Source organism: Thunnus thynnus, chromosome 2, assembly GCF_963924715.1.
Source record: "Thunnus thynnus chromosome 2, fThuThy2.1, whole genome shotgun sequence".
In the NCBI taxonomy this organism is placed as follows: domain Eukaryota; kingdom Metazoa; phylum Chordata; class Actinopteri; order Scombriformes; family Scombridae; genus Thunnus; species Thunnus thynnus.
Window position 1 is genome coordinate 19,421,360 of NC_089518.1, and position 25,127 is coordinate 19,446,486.

The 25,127-nt window shown below is 38.2% G+C and overlaps 1 protein-coding gene across 2 annotated transcripts in view; it reads left to right on the plus strand.

Annotated features, from left to right (window-relative positions):
- LOC137195601 (EGF-like repeat and discoidin I-like domain-containing protein 3) overlaps nt 1-25,127 on the plus strand; it is a 118,904-nt gene that overhangs the window by 45,324 nt on the left and 48,453 nt on the right. For both annotated transcript variants that reach the window (XM_067608105.1, XM_067608113.1), the window contains one exon: nt 15,404-15,517. In XM_067608105.1, the coding sequence (XP_067464206.1) occupies nt 15,404-15,517 (114 nt within the window). The remainder of the gene's footprint in view (nt 1-15,403; nt 15,518-25,127) is intronic.

A 25,127-nucleotide genomic window follows, 5' to 3' on the forward strand; every position in this document is an offset into this window, starting at 1 on the left:
CGGGGGAAAGTTGTTCATGTACAGAAATCGACTAACTGTCTCGATCGTATGAGTAGTATATAGCTGAATTTTGTTTTAGGGCGGATTTCCACTTTGAGTTTCAAAAATGAAGTTTTGGGGGCAGGCTTAGCTAAATGGATTAAGATTGATTTAAGTACAACTAAAAGTTAGTGGAAAAGTTTGTTAGAGAAAAACTTTTCCATGGTAAACAGGCGGAAGGAGTACTTTGTTCGAAAGTTAACCAATTTTCAAAATAAACAGAGGCATAGGTTTAGTCACAGTGCCTGAGGTCTGTTCTTGTAGGTATAAATCTGTCTCTTCTTAAGAGCCTGTGGGTTACAAGAGTTGGGAAGTATTACTGAAATTATGCTAATCTGCACACCAGTTTTATTTTTATATGCATAAATTAGCATGAATAACTTTTAGCACCAGTTAATTTTCTCAGAATAACTTATACTTATTTCAAAATGTGGGACTTAAGCCTTTCTTTGTGAGTAAGAAACTTACGCACATAACTGGTGAGTGAGTAGCTTTATTTCAAATTCACTGCCTGTTGTAGCAGCATGTCAACACAACAACATTTCATAGTTTTTATTCAGGTCATTCACTCAAGACTCCCATATGTATTTTACTTCGGTGTCTTATTTTGTGAAATTCTTCAAAAATGTTTATCTTGTGAGCAAGATGCTAGTTTCCCAAGGTCATCATTGTATCACAGAGCTAAAAATGAACCCGACTTCCTGAAGTACCCTCAGAACTATTGTGAACGCAGGCAGCCTCAAGGCTCTCCCTGCTGTTCCATTACTGTGATGTAGAGCTGTGTTGAAGACATGACCATTACCAGACAACCTCTCAACATCACATTCACAATCCCACAGCCCACCCATTGCTTTGACTCTGTGGCCAGAGAGCTGCATTTACATGAAGAGATGAGTGTAGAGAATCCTGTGGGAAGGGTCCATAGTTCACCAATCATATAAAGAAGCGACCACAATCACGCAGCCAAACCGACAGACGCCATTGATCAACAACTCATGGAGAGGCAGCGAGTGTGTCTGCGTGCTCTCTTTCTGTCTCACAGGAGTCTCTGCAGATCAAAATGGAAAGATGGATATGCTTGTGGGCCAGCAGTCCTGTTGTTTTAGCTCACTGCACAGTTTGCTTTTCTTCCTTCAAAGCACCACACAGTCACTGCAGAGCACCTCTTTACATGCCGGTTCAGACATAATCTGGTCAGGCAGTACAGTGTTCAGATGATTTCTTTTTTCCCCTTTTGTACTTGTGTGCAGAAATAGAGATTGGTGTCTAAAACAGTTTTAAAACTACTCATGGCATTTTTCAAAAACAAAGCATCAGCCTCCACATTTATTTTCATCACATTACTCTTAGCAGTTGTTTTAGGTTTCATTTCAGTTTCTATCTCTTATTTAGGTGGAAAAAGACTAAATAATGAAATGAAAACAAGGAAAAGAAAGAATGAAAAAAAGGAAATTAGTTGTTTTTGTTATCATACCCTAAGTGAATAGTTTGACTTCTTATTTAAAATATAAACCAAATGGATTACATTTTGCCAGAGATTCATTCATTCTTTTCTTTTGTTAGTTTATGGTGTTGAGAAAACTATAGGAAGTCTGAGTCATGTGATAATTAATTAAAGACAAACCGCTTGTAAAGTGGACGCAAACGCAGGAAAGGAACTTATGCTAGTTGAAGTATGTACATGTACTGTATGTGTGTGACTGCAGTACTCTGTTTTTCTGTTTTTACCGAGTCTTTAGACCCACGGAGTCTAACTGCCGAAATACACCAGGCACGGGCGCGGCACGACATGTCTGCCGCAGCATGGCCGCAGCAGAGCGTGTCCATTATAATCAGCTGAACCTGCTACACTGACCACGGAAGCACCATCTTATTTGAAAATCTTACTTCTCTCAGTATAAATTGTTGAAGGTCAGCACTGCTTCTGTCTACTTGCAGTGTGTCTCAAAGGACCGCTGTATATATGGAATATGTAGGTGGGAGGAAAGATCGCCTCGATACAATAGAGCAGTGATTCTCAGGGACTTGGATGTGACCCTGTACCAGGTACATGGGGAAGAAATCGGCCTTCAACCAATTTTTCCCTTTATATTGTTTATATTTCGTCTTAAAAGGAAGCAGTGATAGTGATACTCTTGGATGTTAACCATCAGTCATTATTAGACTGAATCTGCCATGAGCATTTGTCTTATTTAAATCAAAATAAAGACAGCATAAGGACAGTTATTGGACACAAGCTATTGAAACAACAAGCCTACTTAGAACAAAGCCTGCCTATAATACAGTATAGATTATGATAAAGTAGATCTCAATATGAGTAATATGTTTTTTCAGCTATACATGTTTTTTGTTTGCTTTTGTAGGGTATTAGTGTGTATGTGTGCCTCATTGTGTGTGCGACTGTGTGTGTATACATGCATCCACAAAGTGAAAGAGACCCGGTCAAAGATCAATGTTGTACTTCAAATGTCTATTTTCTCGGGTATCCTGCTCCCTCTTTCTCCATCCCAGGAGAAGCTGACCCTATCTCATCTCTGTCAGAGGGCATTTTGGATAACAGGCTGAGGAAACAAACTAGAATCAAGGTGTTTAGGGCCACTTCTTCCTGTGCCGCTGACATTGATATTTTACTTAGCCTTTTAGACTGAGCCTTTTCCTTTACAGATGAAAACATTCCTTTTTTGCTTTGGTCCAATGTGAATTTGTACACAAGGCTTATTGAATACAAAGTATGGCACCAGACATAATTTATTATACCACGGTCCATCTGTGCTTGGCCGTCGTCTAGTCACTGCTTCTCTTCTGTCAGTGCTCTGGCCTATGATAATCTAAAGTGATTTGTCACCTTTTCCATATGCCTTCAGTAAGCACTTGGTTCTGCAAATCCTGCTAAATAAAAATTGCTGTAAAAACATACTTTGAGTAAGATGACCTTTCTTCTATGGCAAGGTGGTGCTTTGCTAGCAAATTTACAGGCGAGACAGTTTTTTTTTTTTTTTTTTACCCCACAATACAACGTTGCTGTTAAAACCAAATATAAGAGCACAAAATGTCTTCAGGAAGTTGAAACTGTGTAAAATGGTCAGACTGGGGGCTGGAAGTGCAGTCTTGTTAGCAAAACATATTCTTCTAGAGAAAGGCAAGCACTTTTGAAAGAATGTAGAATGTGTGGAACAGCTTCAAGAGGGTTTTGTTAAGCCTAGTTTTCTTTAATTATGTTTGTTGAGATTAAAAGAAAAGATGACAAGAAACAAGAGCTTTGGAAATGTGTACTTTGTGACGAAGAACAACAGCAAGAAAATAATGAGATGAGAATTGCCAAAAAAGGAGCCTGGATGTATTTGTTCAATTTAGTGTTTTTTCTCCTCCCTTGTTCCTAGTTCCTGAGCATGGATTCACCTGCTCTATCTTTCTTGTGGAGGATATGTAAGGAACGAGCTGTTACCAGGGCCTAATTGTGTAAGGCCCCCTCGGTCTCTTGAGCTGCACTGTCACCTCCTGGCCTCTGCAGTACGGAAGGACCTGTTGGCAGATGGCTAAAGCATAAATAGAGATGCATTTCCAAATCCCATGTGGCGCAAAAGAGTTACACTCAGTCCTGCCCGGGGCTTTTGGCTGGCACTAGCAGCCAAAACAGAACACTGATAAATGTTTAGCTTGACTACACAGAGGTGCATTAATTCAGGATGGTCAGCGTGTGGCCAAATTAGTATCAGTGTTTTGTTTTGTTTTTTTGCCACAGATCCGAGTTCATTCTGTGACTGAAAAAAGGGATCGAGGTTGAAAATGAGAATGTGTAGTTTTCTCTAGCATACCAGGGAGTTCTTATACTATTGTTGCACCTCTGATTTAATAATAAATATGACTCAGCGTGGAAGAAATGATATAGATAATGTGAATAGGTGTTATGGGGATGATATTACTTTTTCACTAAAGCATTCATGGAATTTCCTCTTGTGTTCATTAGACATAGAAAAGGATAGTTCAGAGAGCGAGAGAGTCAGCAAGGAAATGAATTAATAAAATCAGTATTAAATTTCTCTGTTGAAACCGCTGCAGCATCTTAATTTGGCAGCACTATCAATATTAAACTCTGCGTAAGTCATTCAGAATCTGACCCTTATCAAAACCATTTTCCTTTAGCGGACATAACTTTTTCTTCAGATGTAATGTTTTAAACTTAATGTATTAAAACCCATTATTTCTACTTGTTTTCACATAATGTCTTAGAGTCTTCTCATATTTAATCCAACTATATTTTTTCAGCCTTTTGTTTGTATTGTGAAGACATCACAGAAAGAGTAGCTACTGATGTTGAGTTAAACTAAAACTAAAATTGCAGGCCAATGTTGTCACCTGCTTTCTCGAGAATTAGATTCAATACAGATTTAAGTGTCTGTGCTGCACTTATAAGTTTGGTTGTCATGCTTAAATGTTTGTACAACCCTGTTGACATTTGTCACATAAATGCAGCTAAGGTTGTCAGTTATTGCATGTGTTTTATGCTATACCTGTTTATTCGAATAATTAAGAACATATGTCTCTTGTTATCCTTATTTCCTCCCAAATTAAGCCCTTACTTGCTCTATCCTCATCACCTCCCTCCACTTCCTATCTTCATCTTATACCTGCTGAGTGTCTCCTAAATGTTCTAGTCAGTGTACCTTGGTAATGTTAAAGAGCTTATGGATCACACTCTGTTGTTCTGAGGTAGATCAGTATTCCACTCACACACCTGCTGTGGAGGCTCCATCTGTAAGCTTAAAATGACACTTAAGGCTTTCCTCCCTGAGTCATTCTGCCTCCGAGCTGAGGGCTCTTCACATTCCGCACATCCCAGCTTCGGTGGAGCCCCCTGTTCTGCATGTCTTGGAAATGATGAGTGTTTTGCTTCTGAGATACTCAAACCTCTCTGCATTGCATCCTAAGATACCTTTTTAAGGGCTGCTGGAGTGCTGCTGTGAATAACTTCTCAGTGGGCTAATCCGACTTCAAAAAGCGTGTCCTTGGAATACACTATTCTTAATCCTGCATTCACAGCTTCATGCATCATCGTATCCCCAGAAACATACAGCAAGTACCGTGGTGAAACTAACCTGCATATGGAAGGATATTTTAGAATTTCTGTAGAGGAGATCAATAAAATCAATACTCATGTTAAGCCTAGAAGCGTATGACCAAGGCTGACACCTATCACTGTGAAAACACATTTGGAGGATACACCGCTTGATGTTAAAGCTCTCTTTCAACTGGTTTAGTAACTTCATCAGACCCTGGAAAGGAGTCCTGTCTTATGTGGTGATAGTCACTTCAGTGGCATGGGTAAGGCGAGGATCGATTGACAGGATAGATTGACAGTGGAGACAGGCACTTCCTTGTTCCATCTTCTATTGCTGACTGAACTTGGGGAGACAGGGCTTGTCTTGGCCTTGTGTAGTGTGGACTAGACACATTTCACTGCACCAGGACCTGTCAAACACAACATCCAAGGCTGATCGCCCGTATACGAAGATGTAGCTTTGAGGACATGTCAGCACTTCTTGAAGTACTGTGGCATTATAGAGCTACCTACGCTTGAATTCATATAAGCAAACAATAATCAATTCAACATATACACATACAGTAGATATCATATATATACAATATGTGTGTATGAATCTGTATTGCTTCTACACTACAAGGTGAATCTTGTGAGAGCATTCAATCATGAAGAAATGACACACAGGAAGATGAGATAAGATGACGTGATGAAATGAAGGTGGAAAAACATTGCGTGTATCTGACTTTTAGTGGTAATAAAGCCTTCGCTCTGAACATACAACCTACTGAGGTGTCCTGCCTTTTCCGCTGAGACGTGAGCAGATGGCCCTTTTATCTCTGCCTCTTTGGAATGGGTGCTGGGTTACATCAAAACTGCCAAAAATGAGTGTGGAAAAAGTAATATCCACAAAAGAAATAAATAAGAGTGGGCATTGCATCATATGATAGATGAGCACACTAATCATAGAGGGAATGGAAAACAGGACGGCACGAGATATGACGTTATCAAAACTGCAACACGATCATTGGCTGAAAATATGTTTATACTATACTGTTCCCATGGTGTTATACATTCACATTCGTATAACAGGGAATGTGCAGCAGGAACATCATGTGCTGTGTCATTTTCATGCAATTTTCAATCATATGTAATGCTCTGCTCCCTTCATTGTATCTGGGTGGTCACTGAATGATAGTATGTGCTGTTGAGTATATATAGTATGTATAAGCCTACAATACAACTAGTGTAGCATATTATGTCCTATAGGTGGACCCAATATAAATATACCATCCTCAGACATGAAATTCCCATGAATTTTTGTTCTCATAACTTCTTTAATAAAATGCTCTATTGAAGATCTTATAAGCTAATGATATACACTCTTCCTACTCAGCCTTGCGTCCAAGTAATGTTAATCATTGGCTGTGTGTTTTTCATTTTTTCCCCTGATGAATTCATTCTATGCTCCCAGGGATTGCTATCTTTTTTTAGTATCAAATCCAACATCTGCAGGACCACCATGAATCACAGGGCATTGCGGCAACAGCCAGTCCCAGGGGAAACCCTAACTGCTATAAAAAATAGGATGATTACTTCCAAGGAAGTACGAGTGTTCAGGTCAGAGGTTAATTATGTGGCAGACATAAACAACCGTTTGCCTGCTTCATTGCTGTCGATCACTGAGCAAAGAGGTCAAACCGCTTTTTTTTTGCCCAGATAGAGAGGTCAAGAGGATCAGCTCACTTCCTGGATCTGCTGGCTCTGTGACAGAAAAACAGATAAGCCTCCCGAGGGGAAACTGTTCCTTTGGGTTAAACTGAGTCCAGATGTGAAGATGTAACACGATGAGACATCTCCCAATGAAGAGAAGTCTTGACTAGCCTCCAATTGTGTGGCTTACGCTGTACTGGCAGAGGAAAATGAAGGCTTTACCCATTTTTACCCAACATCTGACTGTAATTTAATGAAGGAAGTGGGTGTGATGTAGGGCCAATACTGCTGGGACATCACCTTTCATTCTGGTAATTAAGTTTGGGGGCTTTAACAAGTGTGAGAGGATTACAAGCTATTAGCAGGCATTCATTTCAATCATTTGTGTGATTTATTTTGTTGTTTGGGACCAGTAGAGGCTTTTTGATGCTACTGAATATATACATACTGTATATATAAGTCTAACTGAATGCAAAATGCTTTTATTATAATATTCTTGTGAACAGTACAGTAAATCAGCTCTAGATTACATGTCTTCCTAGGAAAATAGTCACTTTATAGCATGTATGATTCAAAAGCTTGTCATTTATTAGTTCTTTATATTTTTATCTGCCTAAAGCTATATTCATCACATTCAGATAATTGGTATGATTGTGTCACTGACTGGCAGCCAAACAGAGGTCTGTCATACAGACAAAAAAGAGCTATGAGCTGTGGACCACAGCAAACATTAGCTTTCGAGCCGCAATGTAATTTCTACAAGCAATGTCTCATCTCACACCTTATGTCGTTTAACAAGCTAGCAAACAAACATCCACCGGGGACACATGCACTTGCAAATGCCATTTTGCAGGCTAGATAAGTGCTCGTCAACTGTAGCAGTTTGAACTGTGTAAAACTTATAAATATAAACATTTGCCATTTTAGATGCTAAATTATACTGTAACACCCCCTTTCTCCAGTATCATTGCTAAAAATTTTCATGTCCTTGGTTTGATAGCCCAGTTATCAGAACAAGTCTGGTGACTGTGTCTCTCCTTGCCCCTGCTGGATTAATTGTCAGTCAAACACTACTTAGGTGCTTGGAGGCTAAAGGGGCATTTTTGAGTCTTCAAAGACATTGTTTCTGTCTTGCTAATATAATATTAACAAAAAATGTCCTTCAACATGTTTTCTAACTGTGCAATTATTCGCTTTCTGACTTTGGTTGGTGTCAGTTCTCTCATCGTCAGTGACTCATCTTTGTGTAAGACACAATAGCTCTACAGTCAAATGGAAATCTGACTTTCTTTGGCTGTGTGTTTGTGTGGTTGTAGCAGGTGCAGGCGCTGTAGAGGTCAGTGCAGCCCACTGCAGGGCTGTTCCTGCTCCCAAGACACACCATAGCCAATGTAGCACTCACAGCCAGTGTTAGCTCCTGACACATAGCACTATTCATTGCTCTCATTATTGTTCAACTGAGACACTTTTCAGAGAGCAATAGAGGAGCAAAGCCAGGGAGTGAGACGTTCCAGTGAACTGATGAGACCTGAGACTCCGAAATGTATTTTGAGGGGGAGAGTCTTAGTGTAAGGAAGCTTTGTGCAAGGGATAAATATGACGATGATGATGTTATTGATGATGACAAAATAATTAGTCTATGGTATTTCATTAGGAGTCTAAGTATGTTTCATAGAATCAACAAATTAATTTATAAAATTTTACATTGATGTACAGCGTGTTTTATTCATGTATAAATAAATAAATACTGTACAATATAATTCTAATCATTGTATTTGGCCTTAAAAATACTGTAGTAGTAATGATTATGTTTAATATCTGATGAGACTGTATCAGATTTAAGGGAATAGTTCAACATTTTAGGAAATCAGTACCACTCTCATATTTTTCCGTTACATGTAAGGCTAAAGTCATCAGCCAGTTAGCTTAGACTGTAAAAAGCTCACTAATTAACATGTTATATCTGGTTAATTTATTTAGCATCCATTTGCTGTTTTACAAATTACTTCTTGGTTCTCAAGGAAGTTATTGGCCCTGCCAAGAAATAGTCCAGAACATAACCCCCTGTAAAACAGCAAACTGTTGTTTATACATATATTTCCAGTCTTTGTGCTAAGCTAAGTTAACTGGCTGCTGGGTGCTTTATATTTAACAGACAGATATGACAGTGGCATTTCTCTGCCAGAAAGCCAATAAGTGCATTTCCCAAAGTGTCGAACTAGCCCTTCAGTCTAACTCTTACTTGTTAATCTATATATTGGATTGCATTTAATCCATCACTCAATGTACAGTAGGCGAACACCTTGCAAAAAATGCCATCCAACACTACACCACAAAATACAGCCTTGGGTGAATCAGCATTGTTTTGGCACGGTCTCAACAACTGAGCTGGACATTATAAGCTTCACTAAAGTGCTGCTGTTGGAGAGCCAGTGTGGTTGATTGCATTATATTGTACAGCTAGTGGTTTTATTGTCTCAATCCACTGTAGAAATCTTTACTCAAATTGGCTTGTTAAACCATTAACACCAAGATAGCACTGGCCCTGTTAAAGCTTACTGAAGGCATCAGTTACAAAATGTTGTTTTATCATGTTTAATGGTATGTTTTAATGCAGAATGGTGGACCTGGACTACTGTTAGCGAGGGGAAATCTTTGGATGAGTGCCTGTAAGTGTGGCTGTGTTGAAGAAGTCATGTACACAGAGTTTATTTACCTGACCACTGGGCTAGCTCTTCTCCTTCCCTCTCTACCTGTGTAAATTATTTTTCTCTCTCTCTCTTTCATGCTCTCACTCTTTCACTCTCTCCTCTCTTTCCTTCACTGTTTCCATCTCTCCCCCGTCCTCTCCACGCTTCTTGTCTCTCCTCTAGTTTTTTTACTGGGTGGATTAACTGCATTCCCTGAGGTAATCCCTTTTCTCCCACCTGATTTACCGGCAATACACAGCTTTTAAGTCTCACTTTCCTGGCGCTGATCTCCCAGGGGCTGATGGCCTCTCATAAAAGGGAAGCAAATCATAAGATGGGCGAACTGTGTTTTCCCCTCTCTGTTGTGTGTTGTGCTCTAGGCTATTTGAGTGGCTTGCCCATTTGGCTCACCTTTGTATTTGAACCCACTGATGGCAACAAAGCAGGATATGAACTTAAAGTGTAACAACAACATCACTTATATAAGTGGCATGATTGCAGTGGTGAAATAACAGCGGATTGTGCTGTGTGCAGAATGAGCTGAGGCTTGTTTACGTTTTTTTGTTCCAGCTACATGCTCTTTTCTATACATATTTTAGAGGGTGTACTGTTCACTTCCAATGTATTGCACTCAAGAGCTGCCAAGTTAAAATCTAAAGCAACATTTGTGTCATTTATGTTAAGATATTCACATTAATGCTGCAGCATTTATAAACAGATGGACTTACATTCAGTTAATGCATTGAATTCATTATATCTCAGTGCTTACAAGTGGCTATAAAATCACATCTCCATTTGAGTGTTCCACTAAGGCAATTAGTAAAGACCAAATATTCCCTGTACAAATTACACTGCTGTGAAATGCATGAATGATGTTTCATATGGGTGTGCTGTACCCTTAATTAATAGCTGTATTCATTTTTTTATTGTTGTTGTCATACTTGCTAACAATTATTGGTTCTTGAGGATTAAAAAAACTCAAATTGTTTAATGAGGAGTGGCCATTGTTGTAAGGCAGGCACTATTTGACATTTCTTCAGGTTAATCGTTCTTAACAGGATCGCAAGCCCCCTGAAACTGGAATTAATTAAACACATAATCCCCCTTGATTTCAGTAACCTCCCATAATCAAGATGTTTCCTTCTGACAAGTACTCGTTTGTTCATCTCTGTATGGATAATGCGCTGTCAGTAGGAGGCAAGATTGTTGTATTAGTCATGCTGGTTGTTTTTGGGTTTGTAATTACATCAGATTGTCCTGTACTAGCTCATTAAAGCACAGTTACAGGCAAGGCTGGAGCATGAGAGAGTACACAGGTAAATATGCGGAAACGACTGGATGAAGTATGATTCTGAATCACATTTGAAACATTGCTGGAATCAGCTGGAGAAGTACAATAACAACTGATTACTCTACGCTTTGATTCTGATTATAGAAAGCAGTCACAAGGTTGCAATATACCTCAAAATAGCCAAATCCACCCCATTAATGACAGACTTTTAGTACTGTGTGTGATTGTCTCTTTTGTGTGTACCAATCACCCATGATTTAGATCAAGACAAATACCTGACCTTGGGCCATTTTTCATCCAAATTTCATGGAATAAAACAGTTCAAGCTCCTACTCTCATATTAAAGTTTTGTAATAATTATTCTTTGGGTAAGATCATTAAATCTTTTTTCTAAGCTTTAGTTTAAAGCCGCAATCCATATTTAGTATACAGTGCATCTCTCCAGTCATCTCATCATGGTTTAGTCGCCACCATGCAGCACATAAACTCAACTACATGGTCCCCATTGGATGTTAGACAATTTTGATCCAGCCGTGATGTAATTTTAGGGCAATGGGGACTGTTAGTAATAAATTGCTTCAAAAATGTCTCAGGGAACACAGACTGAAAAACAGCCACATGTAGACATGCACAATCAAAAAAAGAGACAGTCACAAACCACCCCTCATATGAATGTGATATCTATATTCACAGCTTGACAGGCAAAATAAGTGGGCAAATATGTTTCACTTCTCTCTGTTATAAACTACATGTACAATAATTATCTAAAGATGAGTGGAACCTGCAGTTTGTGTCTGATCATCTTTGTGTCCAGCACAGCTGTATGTTGAAGCAGTCTGTCTTTCATGTCTAGTGTTTTTAGTGCCGGCTGTGAAAATCAGCACTTTTGTTGTGCTCTGTAAGCCACAAGATGACATGCTGGCTAGTTAAACTATTTTCTTCAATCTTCCGAACAACTTTGCCAGTGCTAAAATATACAAGTTGTGTCCCTTCACATTTGGAGCATCAGTGTTTTGCTGTTTACTTTATGCACAGTATTTATTGACGACTGTATTTCACTGAAGTGGCTGTATAGTAAGACACAGCAAACCTTGTCTTGTAATGTGCCAGCTGTGTGGTCCCAATGGAAAAAAAAGAAGATTGTATACAATATACATATATGATAAACACACACATGCGCATCTTGAGGTGTGTTCCATCAACGCAGCTAAAGAAAGCTGCGCTTACTTGAAAAAGCCTGGCTAGAATTAATGTCAACTTTCACTTGAGACTCAAGCTGTTCCACTAACGCAGCTTAGCTGCGTCTAGTCAACGCTAAGTCTAGCCAGACTGGAATAAGCTTGAAGTGTGCACGTGCATGGAGTACATAAGCAGCCCAGAATAGTCGATTGTCGAAAAGACGATACTATGTCGCATAAAGAAGAGAAAACTAGAGCAGTGTTCTTCTCAGCAGCAGAGTAACCCTGCTGATGGAACTATATGAAGAATATAAAGGAGTTTTCACCAAAAAGGGCAAAACTGCTGCAATTAACAAGGTGAAGGAGATGACTTGCCACAAAACCGATGACAGATTAAATGTCTACCTGTAGGTGGGCAGTGATAGCCTAAAGGTTAGAGGAGTGAACTTATTACTAGAAGGATGATGGTTCAATCCCTGCATTCAGCTTGATGAGTCTTCATGGTGATAGTGAAGAGCAGTGCTTTTTCTCGCTCATGGTTTTATCTTTATTTGTTAATAAATGAGCATTCAAATCAGTGACTGTAGTTATATTATCAATAGGCTAGATAATATCAGATGTATGTATGCAATTTAAGAGAACTTTCCAACATTATCATACTCTTTGACACATTTTCTTTTTCTCAGGATGTCCATTTACAAGCATCACTGAAAGTTAAAAATTAACTGGAAACTGAAGAAGGATATAAGTACAGTGGAAGCCACTTATAATGATCACGTCTGTCCGGATCAAATATCACTATAAGCAGATGATTATTATAACCTTTTCTTTTTCTTTATTTGTCATGCAGAATACCATCTAACTGACATTTGTATATTTATTAGCCTACATGAATATAAAGATACAGATTTTAATGACTGTTTCAAAATACAGTACAGCTGTTTCAAACGCAGTGTGCACATTTTTGAAGCGGTGAAAGCGGTGAAATTTACTAAAATCCCCCCATAGTCATATGTTTCAGGGAGAGAAAATGACCTTCTGTCTCTGTCATGATTTCAGTGTGCATGCAGCAGCAGCCGCTTATCATGGGAGTAAAGGACAAAAATAGATTTACGTAGTTTAAAATGTTTTTCCATATGTTGTCATGTATGAAGAGACCCAAAATGAATACTGTAGGCAGACTTCTTGATTTCTACAAGTGATAGTCATATTTAAACAGCATAAATGTTATATTGGAATGATTCTGTCCCAGAGCTTTTTGATCCATATAAGCAGCTGATCACTGTAACAGTGATCACTATAAGCAGTTACCACTGTATACATTTAAACACAGCAGACGGTCATAGTTTGGACTTTATTTATTTTTCTTTTTGTCTTCACAGCTTGAACAAAATTAGTGAATGAATAAATAAATAACTTCAAAATAACGCTGGAACACATTTACTTCCTAAATTATAAATGCTAAGCTTTTAAATAAAAGGGTTGCGAGTGCGAAAAGACACTTGATGGAACTGTCTTTTGAGAGTCTGTTTCCGTCCGTCGGACATTCTTTGACATGCAGCTGAGTTAAGCTTGACCGTAAGCCTGCCACAGAGCAGACTAGTTCTGCTGACTAAGTTACCATGGTTACTGAGCTGGGACTCATATAAGCCACAGTGATGGAACGGAACTCTCACTTAAATTAACGAGGCTTATCGAAATAAGCCAAGCTATCCCGTTAGCCAGTTTGATGGAACACCCCCCCAGGATGACAAACAAGCAACTTATCTCCTTGTGCATAACATAAACAAAAACAAAATAAATGTGTGTTTCAAGTTCAACTTGTATGATTTTTTTATTGTATTGAGGGAAAAGGTTTTACAGCCCAATTTCATCAAACATCTTCTGAACTAAATATAGTTGTCTTGCAGGTAACCCATGGATTTTTGGGTGAATCACAAAACATTTCTCACCTCTCTCCCTTTCTTTTATTTCACTTTATTTATTTATTTATTTGTCTGTTTTTTTAGTATTCTGCTCTGCTTCAGATTAAAGATAGCACCACTGTACCTCAGTGACCATTATGTTGTGAAGACCATGACTGTATTTATCTGGAATATAAGACATCCACAGGAAAAAAGATATATTTATAGATATTGCAAATGTGCCCAAGTGACTAATATAGATATTATAGATAAAATCTCAGAGCAATGAAGCACCGTAACAGACTTTACTTTAATCATGTTTCACTTTCTTAAGCTTTCCAAATCTCAAGCCTAGTTACATATTCATGGAGCCAAAATGTACCTATGAGTCACTGACGACTCAGGGTATGTTTTAGAGGATTAAAATTTGTGTAGCTGCCATAGGCAAGTTTGGAAATCATTAGAAATCTGTTCAAAATTGTTCAACAGTTCAATCCCTTTCCTCCCTCCCCTTCTAAACGACCCCAATAATCTCCTTTGCTTTAACTGTACTTAAAATGGAACAGAGTGCAAATTGGTGTGATGGGTTGGGGTAGGGGTCTTTCACCTTCTGTAATTGGTTCGCTGAATAAATCAGAGAAGAGCTGTTTCAGAGAATAATTACATAAAAAAGTGACTGTACAGCAGATGATCATTCTGTGACAATTAATCATATTGGTTGTTACCCTATTTGACTCTTATGTTTGTGTTTCTATAATACTGGAATGAGGAGACTAATAATACAGCCTAATACAGATTATCATCAGTGGTGCAAAATTTTGTGTTATTGCATATTGCTAAAAAAAAAAAAGTCTCATCTGCTTCTGAACTTGAAAAATGATTGTAGAGAGGATGCTTTTGGAGTTTCAACCATCCATTATTCACACACAAGTAAAAATGTCAGGAAATATTATTTAAATACCCTAATGTTCAACAAAAAGATCAGCGATTCATGTAAAGAGGCCTGTCAAATTTCTGAATAATGAATGTAGAAGATTGTTGGTACTGTAGTCCCTATACTTTTTAAAGTGATTTGACTACATTATTGCTGTAAAAAAAAATTTTTTAAAAAGTTTAAAAAAAAAACAGAAAGCCTCACGCACAACCTTAGTGTGGCACTTTAAATGTGGACCAATGGAATCTTGGTGTTTAGCATCTAAAAACAGCTGTATGTCTGTATATGGATAATTACTTTCCTCACTCAGCTTTGTAGAACTTACTAAGCATATATATATAAACAAAAAAAGTACACTTTGTTCATTATTCTTAACATTTCAAAACTTTGGCCTGTGTTCTAGCATTACTGGTCTCCTGAGGAACTATTTGATTTATTAGTTTCAAGAAACAAGTGTCTTTTTGAGAGTTTCTATGGGCAGAAAGAATCAAGTAACACACACATTCAATACATGCTCCCTTCCAATGCATTCTAATGAGAATGAGGTCTTCCTAATTGCCTACATGTCTCCTTCTAATAAATGAATGCACCTTTTTTTGTTTCTTGGCTCTTCCAGATATTAATGAATGCGAAAGAGACCCATGCAAGAATGGGGGCATTTGCACAGATCTGGTTGCCAACTACTCCTGCGAATGCCCGGGGGAGTACATGGGGAGGAACTGTCAATACAGTAAGTGCTCATACTTCTTTTTTATGTTTGTCTTTTAACTCTTTTACAACTATCCATTGATTTTTTACAGCACACCTGATGCTGCAGGTAATTGCACAGCGGGTAGTATTAGCCGAGCGAACCGATCGATCACAGACAGTTTGTTGCTAATTCCCACGAAGAACATCTAACCATGCATCATTGGATAATATACTATGCTTTGATGATAATGTTTCAGAAGTTACACATTATTGTAATCATTTTATTAAATCTTGAAGACATTTTTTTGCTGTTATCAGCAGTGATTTTGATCATAATTTAGGTAATTTCTTTCTCAACAAGTCCCTCAGAAAATTGTACATCACAGCCTGTTTTCTCATTGTTACTGAAGGAGTCAGATGTTAGATGGGAGGGTGAGCAGTCTAATTAATTACATTAGTTGACGATGGATATGTGTAGGAGCCACCATGTGCTCAGTGTTCACTATTGCAGGTAGAGGACTAAATCTTTCAATGAAGTAGACATCAAAACTAAATTGTCATTGAAAACTCTTAACGCTTTTAGTTAATACTGTGTCTGACACAACTTGTGTTAGTTTTTTTTTATATAAATGCACAAAAGTGTGTTGTGTTTATGCTTTTTGTGATTTTCTGTTATTGTTATAATGTTTTAATGTCAAATGTCCATGACCAACTTGGTCAAAGGTCCAAAACATGAGGTGAATGTATGTAAAAATGTTCCCTTTAAGTCAAAAGCCAGGACTTAAGCCTGCTCTGAACACTTTGTTTGCAATGTTACCTCTAATTCCTCCTCATGAAGACATCAGATTGTTCGTACATGCTTACAAACGGCCGTCTGTTACGTAGCTTTTGTTGCTAAGGTGGTTCGACAGGTTGTTTGTGTTGTCCACTTTTATATTTCGGATCGGATTTTGGCTCAAACATGTACAAATGTATTTGAGAAGTTTATATTTTGAGTACAAAAGGAGAAAAAGAAGTGAAATCCTACTACTGTGTGTAGTCTCCAGAACTGCCAGAAATCAGCCAAGATGCAGCCTGTGGAAGCCGACCAATCAGAACAGAGTGGGCTCATGGGGAGGGGGACCTTAACCTTCATCCTACCAACATATTTTATATACAAGGACAACCAACTGGGGTCCCTGGAGATCACAAGAATAAACTACTGTAAGAAACAACCATCATAGCAAAATGTTAACTTATTTCTTCTCAAAACATTAATAGTTATGTAATCAATGTCATCTGAAAAAAAAAACTGATCATTATTATTATTTTAGGAAAGTTACAGTTAATTTGCATACCATGTAAAATGAAAATATATACTTTTCTTTAATACAAATTGCAGCTTTTATCCAAAGTACAATCTTTCCACAAAGCCTTCAAAATGACTAATGATAAAACAATGATATGAAGTTATTAGGAACAAATTGATTGACAAAGTCATGAAAAATCAGAATGGTAGGATTAAGCACCTGTAAGATATGAAAAAGTACACCTCTGAGTTCTGTGGGTACCCCAGTTGATAGGATTAATGTTAGAGACAGGAGGTGAAACAGCCTGTTTCAGACAGAGGCTGAAGTGAGGGGCTACATAAAGGACCAGTATAAGATAAATAAGGAGTTTTTTTGAACTGCAAATCATGTAAACATATTCCAGTAGAGCTGTGGAATATAAACATAGACCTGTACATTGCATGATACGTCCCCTTTAAATAATCCACCTCTGATTATACCTTAAAATACATACAGGGTATACTGAACAGGACGGATTCCAGTGAAAGTGCACACATACACCAACATTTTTCCTATGTATTTTTAAATATATGGCGCCATAATTTATTTTTCATAGGACTGGAGTCCAAAGCCACCCATAAGTGAACCTCATACTCCACACGGCATTAATGTTTTCTGAATTTAAAGACATCCTCTATCCTGAAATACATCCATTGAGATCTGTTGCAACTTTGAATAATTGATGTTCAAATCCTGTAGCTACAACCTGAATATGTGATTTGTGTTTCATTTATTTAAATTTCATTAACATCGTAAAAATAAATCCAATTTTCTCCTTGCACTATTTTAATAGAAAACATGCTCAAATGTTGCATATTTATACAAACACAATAGACCCTAAAGCATAAGAACAAAGAAAAAATATCGAAACATTTGAATGCTGAGGAGTCACAGCCACTTTGTGCTTGCTAGACCTCTTTTTTTCCTTCTTTTTTCTTTTTGCCTAGTGGCTGTACAGAAAGAGAGAGAGCTTCCATCTTATCAGAAGAGGCTTTCTTTTTTGCAAAATGCCAGAGCGCTCAAAGGGGCTTCATGTGTTTATTATGCTTTTTTGTCTACTCAGTCTAGGAACATATTAGGATTAATGTACAGTATCAGTGGACTCAGAGCCCTGAGCCACCCCTGCACTTCTACTCACAAATTAATCCATCAGATTTTCTAATTTAGGTGTAGCAATTGTTCAGAAACAGACAAGTCTACTGCAGTTTGGCAGTTTGAACAAGTCTAGAAAGAGAGAAAATTTGGAAGGGTTAGAGCTTTGTTGAAGTGAACCAAAAACAGGTGCTATAGTTGCTTTTGTAAACTGGAAAGATAAAAGAGGGTAGAGAGACATTTCTGAATAGTGACGAGTCAAGAGGTTCAGCCGCCTGATGGAAAAACTTGGAGGAGAATGATTTAGAAATGAAGTAGGCTTGCTGATTGAACATATGCTAAGCTCCATTATTTGTTTAATGATGCTCATTTCCATTTTCCCATATAAATTCAATATTTGTACAGCAGGTTACACAACCATTAATTCAGCTCATCATTATCAAAGTTGCAGTGCAGTCTACAAGTATTAGAATGGTTTGTATTGGCTCTGTGCTCCAACACATTAGATTTGAAATGAAACATTGACCACAAGGTTAAAGTGCTGATTTTGTGCTGAAGATTTTTTTAGCCCTATTTATACGCATCCCCTGAAGGTAAAAAGGGCCATAAGTCCTACACTGTTAGCCCATTATGGATGTAAACAACCCCAGACACCCCTAAAGCTTGTTTAATTGGAAATCTAGTGTGCTGGAGTAGAGCCAAACTTCTGCCGTAATACTTTTGGATGGCACTGTATGATTCCTGACAAGGCTGTACAATGTCAAAAAAGAAAGCTTTGTGAAATGAGAGACTGAATTACAATAGCAGAAGGAACAAGCACAGAAAAACAACAAATGAATAACTGTTATAAAAATTGTCATAATCCATTTCAAAACAACAATGAAAACATCACAATGACTATAATAATACTAATATATTAAGTTACGTATGAAAGGGGACATATGCTTTTTGTGATTTTTGCTTATTTTTTACTGCTATCATGTCACTCAATTTTTGAGTTTCAATTTTGAGTAAAGAATGACGAAAAAGAAGTGAAATCCTACTACTCCTGTTTGTTGACGTAGCCTTCCGAGCCATCGAAAGTCTGCGGAGAGGTAGCTTCCAGAAACTGGCCAATCAGAACAGAGTGGGCTCATCAGGAGGGGGGCCTTAAAGAGACAGGAGCTAAAACGGCCTGTTTCTCACAGAGGCTGAACTGAGGGGCTGCATAAAGGACCAATATTTTGAGTTTTTGAACTGTAAATCATGCAAAGAAATTCCAGTAGAGCCCCAGAATATAAATATACACCTGGAAATGTGCATGATACGTCCCCTTTAAGTGACAAAATTGTAGTTGTTCCTGCAAGTGGTATCATTGACCTTTAAAATTCCCAAACCCACAGCTCAATCTGCCTGATACCTGACAGGATTATTATTATTATTTGGTTACTGTCACCAGGCTTCCCAGTGACAATTTATTGGAAGTGTTGATCTTGAATGCTTAAAATCAAAATCAGTTTAAATGTGTTATTTGTTGATTATTTTGCAGACTGAAGTGCAGTCAGGTCCCCAATGAATATAGAATTCACTGGAAAAAGTAGAATGCACTTTTATGCAAGGACTCATCATCTCCTCTGACGTGTTCCTTCAACCCACGTTGTGTGTGGGCTAGTCTTGTACACACGCTGGCTGCTGCACATTATGCAGCTGTACATCCTCTGGCCGTACTATACCAGAAATCATTGTGAGAATATTATGTGAAAGCAGCAGTGAGCTTTTTGCTATTTCCTGTCTGTTCAGTGATTCTACTGTTTTACTGAAATAATTACATTGGCTTCAGTATTGGTTCCCTTCATCCAATGGAAAGCGAGAAGTGAAAAAGAAGAATCATATGTGTCACTTACCAGAATCAGAGCTGTAATCGTCCAGAGAAATTCACATTTTCAGACACTAATACGGGTTAAATGGTAGTTTAAAGAGCCGATATTGAGGAAAGGTGATGGTTGCCCTGTTTCCCAAAAGTATCTTAAAGCTCAAGTTCATTGTAGAACATCTGCCTTGAGCAGAAGCAAAATCGATTCAGTACTCCAAGTTTACCTTAAACTTACTTCTACCCTGTAACATCAGATAAAACCCTGTGACTGTGGATCAAACAGAAATGAAAAAAAACCCAAAAAACAAAGGCTCTCTCTCATGAAAATTAACCTACATTTTCATGATGCAGTTGAGTATAGTATAGTTAGCTTAGGGGTGGGCGATATGGCAAAAAAATCATAACAATTTTTTTCTGGCAGGATCATAATCCATGATCTTATCAGGATTCTGTTTCATGTATCTTGCAAGTTACTGAACAGTACTAAAGATTCAAGGTTAAAAAACTTTGTCTATCACATGATAGAAATTTGTCTTAGGTTAGGGGCTCACAAACAACATTAAAACATATACCCATGAAAGACTCACAAAATTACATTAAAACACAAACAATTCCATAAATAAAGGGCAGGTGTGAAAAGTTGCATTAAAAAGTAGTGACAGTCTACTTGGCCTTGTTTAAAATGGATATTGCAATGGGAAACCAAACTAACAGTACAACTAAACTTATTTCACGGCTGAAAGCAAACAGTTTATGTTGTGTGAATAACTAGCAGGATGTGCACTGTAAAAAAAAGGCACCAACACAGTAAACCAGAGATAACATCATGCTAGCTTGCGGCATGACAGAAGTGAGTGCTACCAGTTAACAGGCGAGCTAACTGCTAGACGGTGGCATTTACCTGTAGCCCAGCTGTCAGTTTAACATGATATGCAGCGGATAAGCTTCCTAGCAGGACATTAAAACTGCTGTAAATTTCACATGCTACAAAGCATCAAATCTGTAAGCTAACTCGTGAGCTGGCGACGTGACGATGCTTGGACTGGTAGCAGGCTAACCAGGGCTCCTGATGTGTACTGTGCAGATAGTTTGCTCTGCTGTCAGCACTCTGTCACAGAGCTGAACTGATACAATGTACACTGTAGCACGATACTAACAGTCTGCATAAAGACAGATCATACAGACATTTTAATCATTAACGATCTAATATCATCATATCACACACCCTTAGTTATGTTTTTATTAAAATATGTATTGCTGTCTTGCAGATGGCACATTTTTAAATGCATGACCGCAAATGGACATGCGAACATACATGTACGCTGACACACTCATACATACAGTAATATGTACAGGTGCATTTCATTTAGTCTCATTGGTCACCTGTTGAATCTCGATCATATGGCTGATGTCTGACTAGTGTGTTTATTATTCTTTTCCTCATCCGCTGCATGCTCATTAGTATTGGTGTGCTGGCATTAATTTCAGTGGGGCTCTAATTTGTTTAGGCTGTAGGTAGGGCTTGTGGGAGATGGATTCAGCTGTCACATCATGGTAGTGGTGGTGTTACTGATGTGTGCTGTCGCAGGGCTGATGTATGCTCAGAGGCCAGCAGGCCAAGGCCCAGGGGCTGGCTGCCTCTGCTGCTCTAACGGACGACTGACAGGCAGCTCGTTAAGAGTGGCCCATCATTGCCGCAAGGTGAGAAGGACTGCGGCGTTGCAACAGTGTCTTGCCACAACATCCACATAGAATATCTAGAGAGCTGCCTAAGAGGTACAACACAGAGGCGAATATGATACTGTGTTGATTCGACATTGCACCACAGCCTTAATGTCATATAGTCCATTTCACTTTCAGGAGTTAAATCAGTGACATTCCATTTAGTACTTGTGCCAGAATAGCATCTGTAGGTCCACTGAGTCCCTGAATCAGGAATCAAGAATGTTGTATTGCTGTTAGTTCACTTTTTATTTATTGATTTGCACTCTTTACATTCTTACATTTGGCCAGGAGAATATCAATCTCAGCTGAATTAACCCTCCTTAGATCGACATGTGAAGGCATGCCTGCATACACAATACAAATTCTTTTCATCAGAGAAATGTGATGGTCAGGTTGAAAAAAAAAAACATATTGAATGCTTTTTTCTTATCACTTGAGAATGGCACTCCTTCAACTTACTGTTGCATAAAGAGACTTGTTCATATCACTTTATTTTAAAGTGTAATTTATTGCTGAGCCTGCAAACATACTCCTAGGATTTTAAATAAATATTGCTCATTTAATTTTACAGTTATGGCTAAAAAAATATTTTAAAACTTAATCAATTGTTCCTTGGTACAAGGCATGCATGTGTATGTCCATTTAGTGGAAATTTGAGCTTTGAGACATCTTGCTGACAGACCTAAAAAGGAAAAATAGTTAGAGGCATGAACACATACTGTATGTCCTTGGATGAGGGAGGTGGTATCACGTGTTTTAAACAAGTCAGAGAATGAAACAAGTCGATGAACAATCAAATATTAATCCTATAATTTGAAGCTGCAAATGGAACTTGGATTACTGCACCCATATATTTATAACAAAATATTGGTTTTGGAAAGTCCCACTCTGCTAAGAGCAGCTGCCATCTTTCCAAGCCTAAGGGTTCAAACTGGTTTACCGTGTCTCAAAACTGTCCAAACTGTTTATCTTCTGTAAAACTTATTAAGAGGATAGAATGAAGTTCATCCCTCAGATATCAGAAAATCAGATGCTTCTCTGAGCTTCAGCAGTAGAATACCACATCCACCTACACCATCCTCTCATCAGTCTGGAAACGGTGAGTCACACACAAGAAAGAACTAGTGAAGCGAGAGTGATTTACCATAGTGGAATTCATAAACACATCTCTTTCAGTGAACACACACACACACATGCACACAGATAATCTTTGCTCTCTTCCAGCCTCCAGTCGATCCCCCTGGACGGTCCTCAGACATTACTCACTGTCTCCCTGGCTCCCCGTTGCCTAGAACCCTGCTGTTTTAGCAGCTGGATAAGTCGTGCTAGGGTTGTTTTCACTGTTCCATTCTTTTCTGACTCTTTGCTTTCTTCGGTGGTGAAAGTCTTCACACAGCTCTCAGCGCTGCCAGTTATATTGTCTGCTGGTACAGTATGTGTGTGTGTGCTTTGTCTATCTGTGTGTCAGTGCTGGATTTGAAATACTTAGGTGTTTTACTTAAATGATGTAGAAGGCATCACAGCCTTCTGGTGACCATTGCTCCAGGCCTACCCTGAAGGCTGGTTTACACAGACACTTATAGTTCAGCCGGCATGAGTAAGCAGTGCCTCTGGCTGAACTCCTGGCTTGATATGTCCTCATTCTTTTGGGACACTTCCAAGTTCCCTCAGCTTGCCCAACACTTGTGGTTTTAAGGCTTTCAAACATAGCTGTTTAATCATCTGTGACCAAACTAATAAGAAAAATCATATGGGTGTAATAAATTATGTCATCTTACTGGTATTCTTTTATAGCCTAACTGTTGTCATTTGAAATAAACAGCACAAGAATACATTTAAAGAATTCCCTCCCATATCATTTACATCATAAATTAGGTTAAACTTATTTAAAGTAAAAAATGTGCACTCCACTTCCTCTGACTGTCACATCAATTTGTTTATTGCTGTTACACAGTAAGAAAAGGCAGTGGGGTATAAATGCCATTTTGCTACACACTTGAGATTCAACTTCATGACTTCCAACTTTGATAGAGAATTAAATTGCTCAGACTGTTTTCAGGTAGTTTTTATGTTTATATGCAGGCGGTCTTGCCATCAACCTTCAGTAAACTCCTCATAATGTTTTCCTCTAGACTCATGGGACTATTTAGCCAGCTGTTCTTCACCATATTTTGTGATGGATGTTGATCTTTTTTGGTCAGATCATAAATAACTGAAATTCTGTCAAGCCACTTTTCCGCGTTCAGTGAAAAAGATGCTATAATCTAGAAGATGGTAGCTGCAGAGCTATGCAGCATTTATATAACTGCAAATCATGCTCATTAGGAAAGATGTTTTAAAACAAAAAAAATGCTAGGCTATAATTCCTTCCATTTATGTCAACTATACGCTTGGCTTAAAGACTAATTAAAACGTGAGCATCTGTCACAACTATTGCGGCACATCTTCAATACAGCTGTGATGCCGTTTATGTTTAGGAGACAATGTGGGCTAGTAGAAACGTAATGATGCGGGGATATTTGCCTCCAGACTGATTAACAGTATTCAAACCAACTTTCTGTCACCTCTCAGCTGTTTTGTTTTTTTTAAGTATTTTTAAGTGAATACGTTGCACATTACAACTTTAGGTTTGAATAATATCCATTGGAGAGACTATTTCAGTTCAGTTTCACAACTCTTTAATACAATTTATTCAGGCTGAAGGATTCTGTAGACCTGCAGTCCCATCCGATTCATGTGTGATGGCGATATGCCACAGTGTTTGGATCAACAATTCAACTTCAGTTGAACTATTTAGGTTGTTTTCCTCAATTATAATGCCTTTCCACATACTGAGTTATCTTATAATTATAGACGCAAACTATACAATTTGCATGCATATCACATCCTAATTGAATCTGTCCTGAGCTGATGGAATCTCACAAAATCTGAGGGGTTTTGATAGAAAACCAGATGTTTTATGTATAAATGAGCAATTATAAAAATCACCTCTGGAGAGGAGGGCCAACTTTCAGTTTTATGTTTTTAGACCTACATATAGACCTATAATAAAACCGCATATTGTGGTATGTACTGCGATTAACATTCTGTATTATACATTCCCACTTTCCATCTGTTTCTGCATTGTTTTATTTCTCATGTGTTTTCTATTATTATTATTTGATTTTCCAATAAGCCTTTTTTAAACATGGAAATACAGAGACATGCTTGTTTTCCAGCACAATAAATTCTCTACAGGATAAACATTGCCAGAATCCCTTTCACCACAGGTATGTCTATTAAAATGCTTTTGATGTGCCTGGACATTGCAATTAGGATTAAGAGAGGGATGCAAGCTGCTTAAAGAAGAAAGGACAGTACTTTTGGCCTGAAAAGATATTTCTGTCATGCTTCTCCACTTTAATGTTGCAGCCTATGGGATATTTAAAGATGCTACAAAGCTTGTTGACTTGAGGACGATGCTGTCTAGAAGTGGCTTCAGCTCCTTGGAAGCAAGCCTGAGGGCTCTGTTACAGATGGAAGAGATGAAGGAGCAACTTGTTAATCCATTAGGTGTGGGCAGCATGAAGGCACGCAAGAGTCCTCTCACCGACTGCTGTGACTCAAAAGGATTTTGCCGTAATGGAAACATTAGAAAATATCTTGCGATGAAT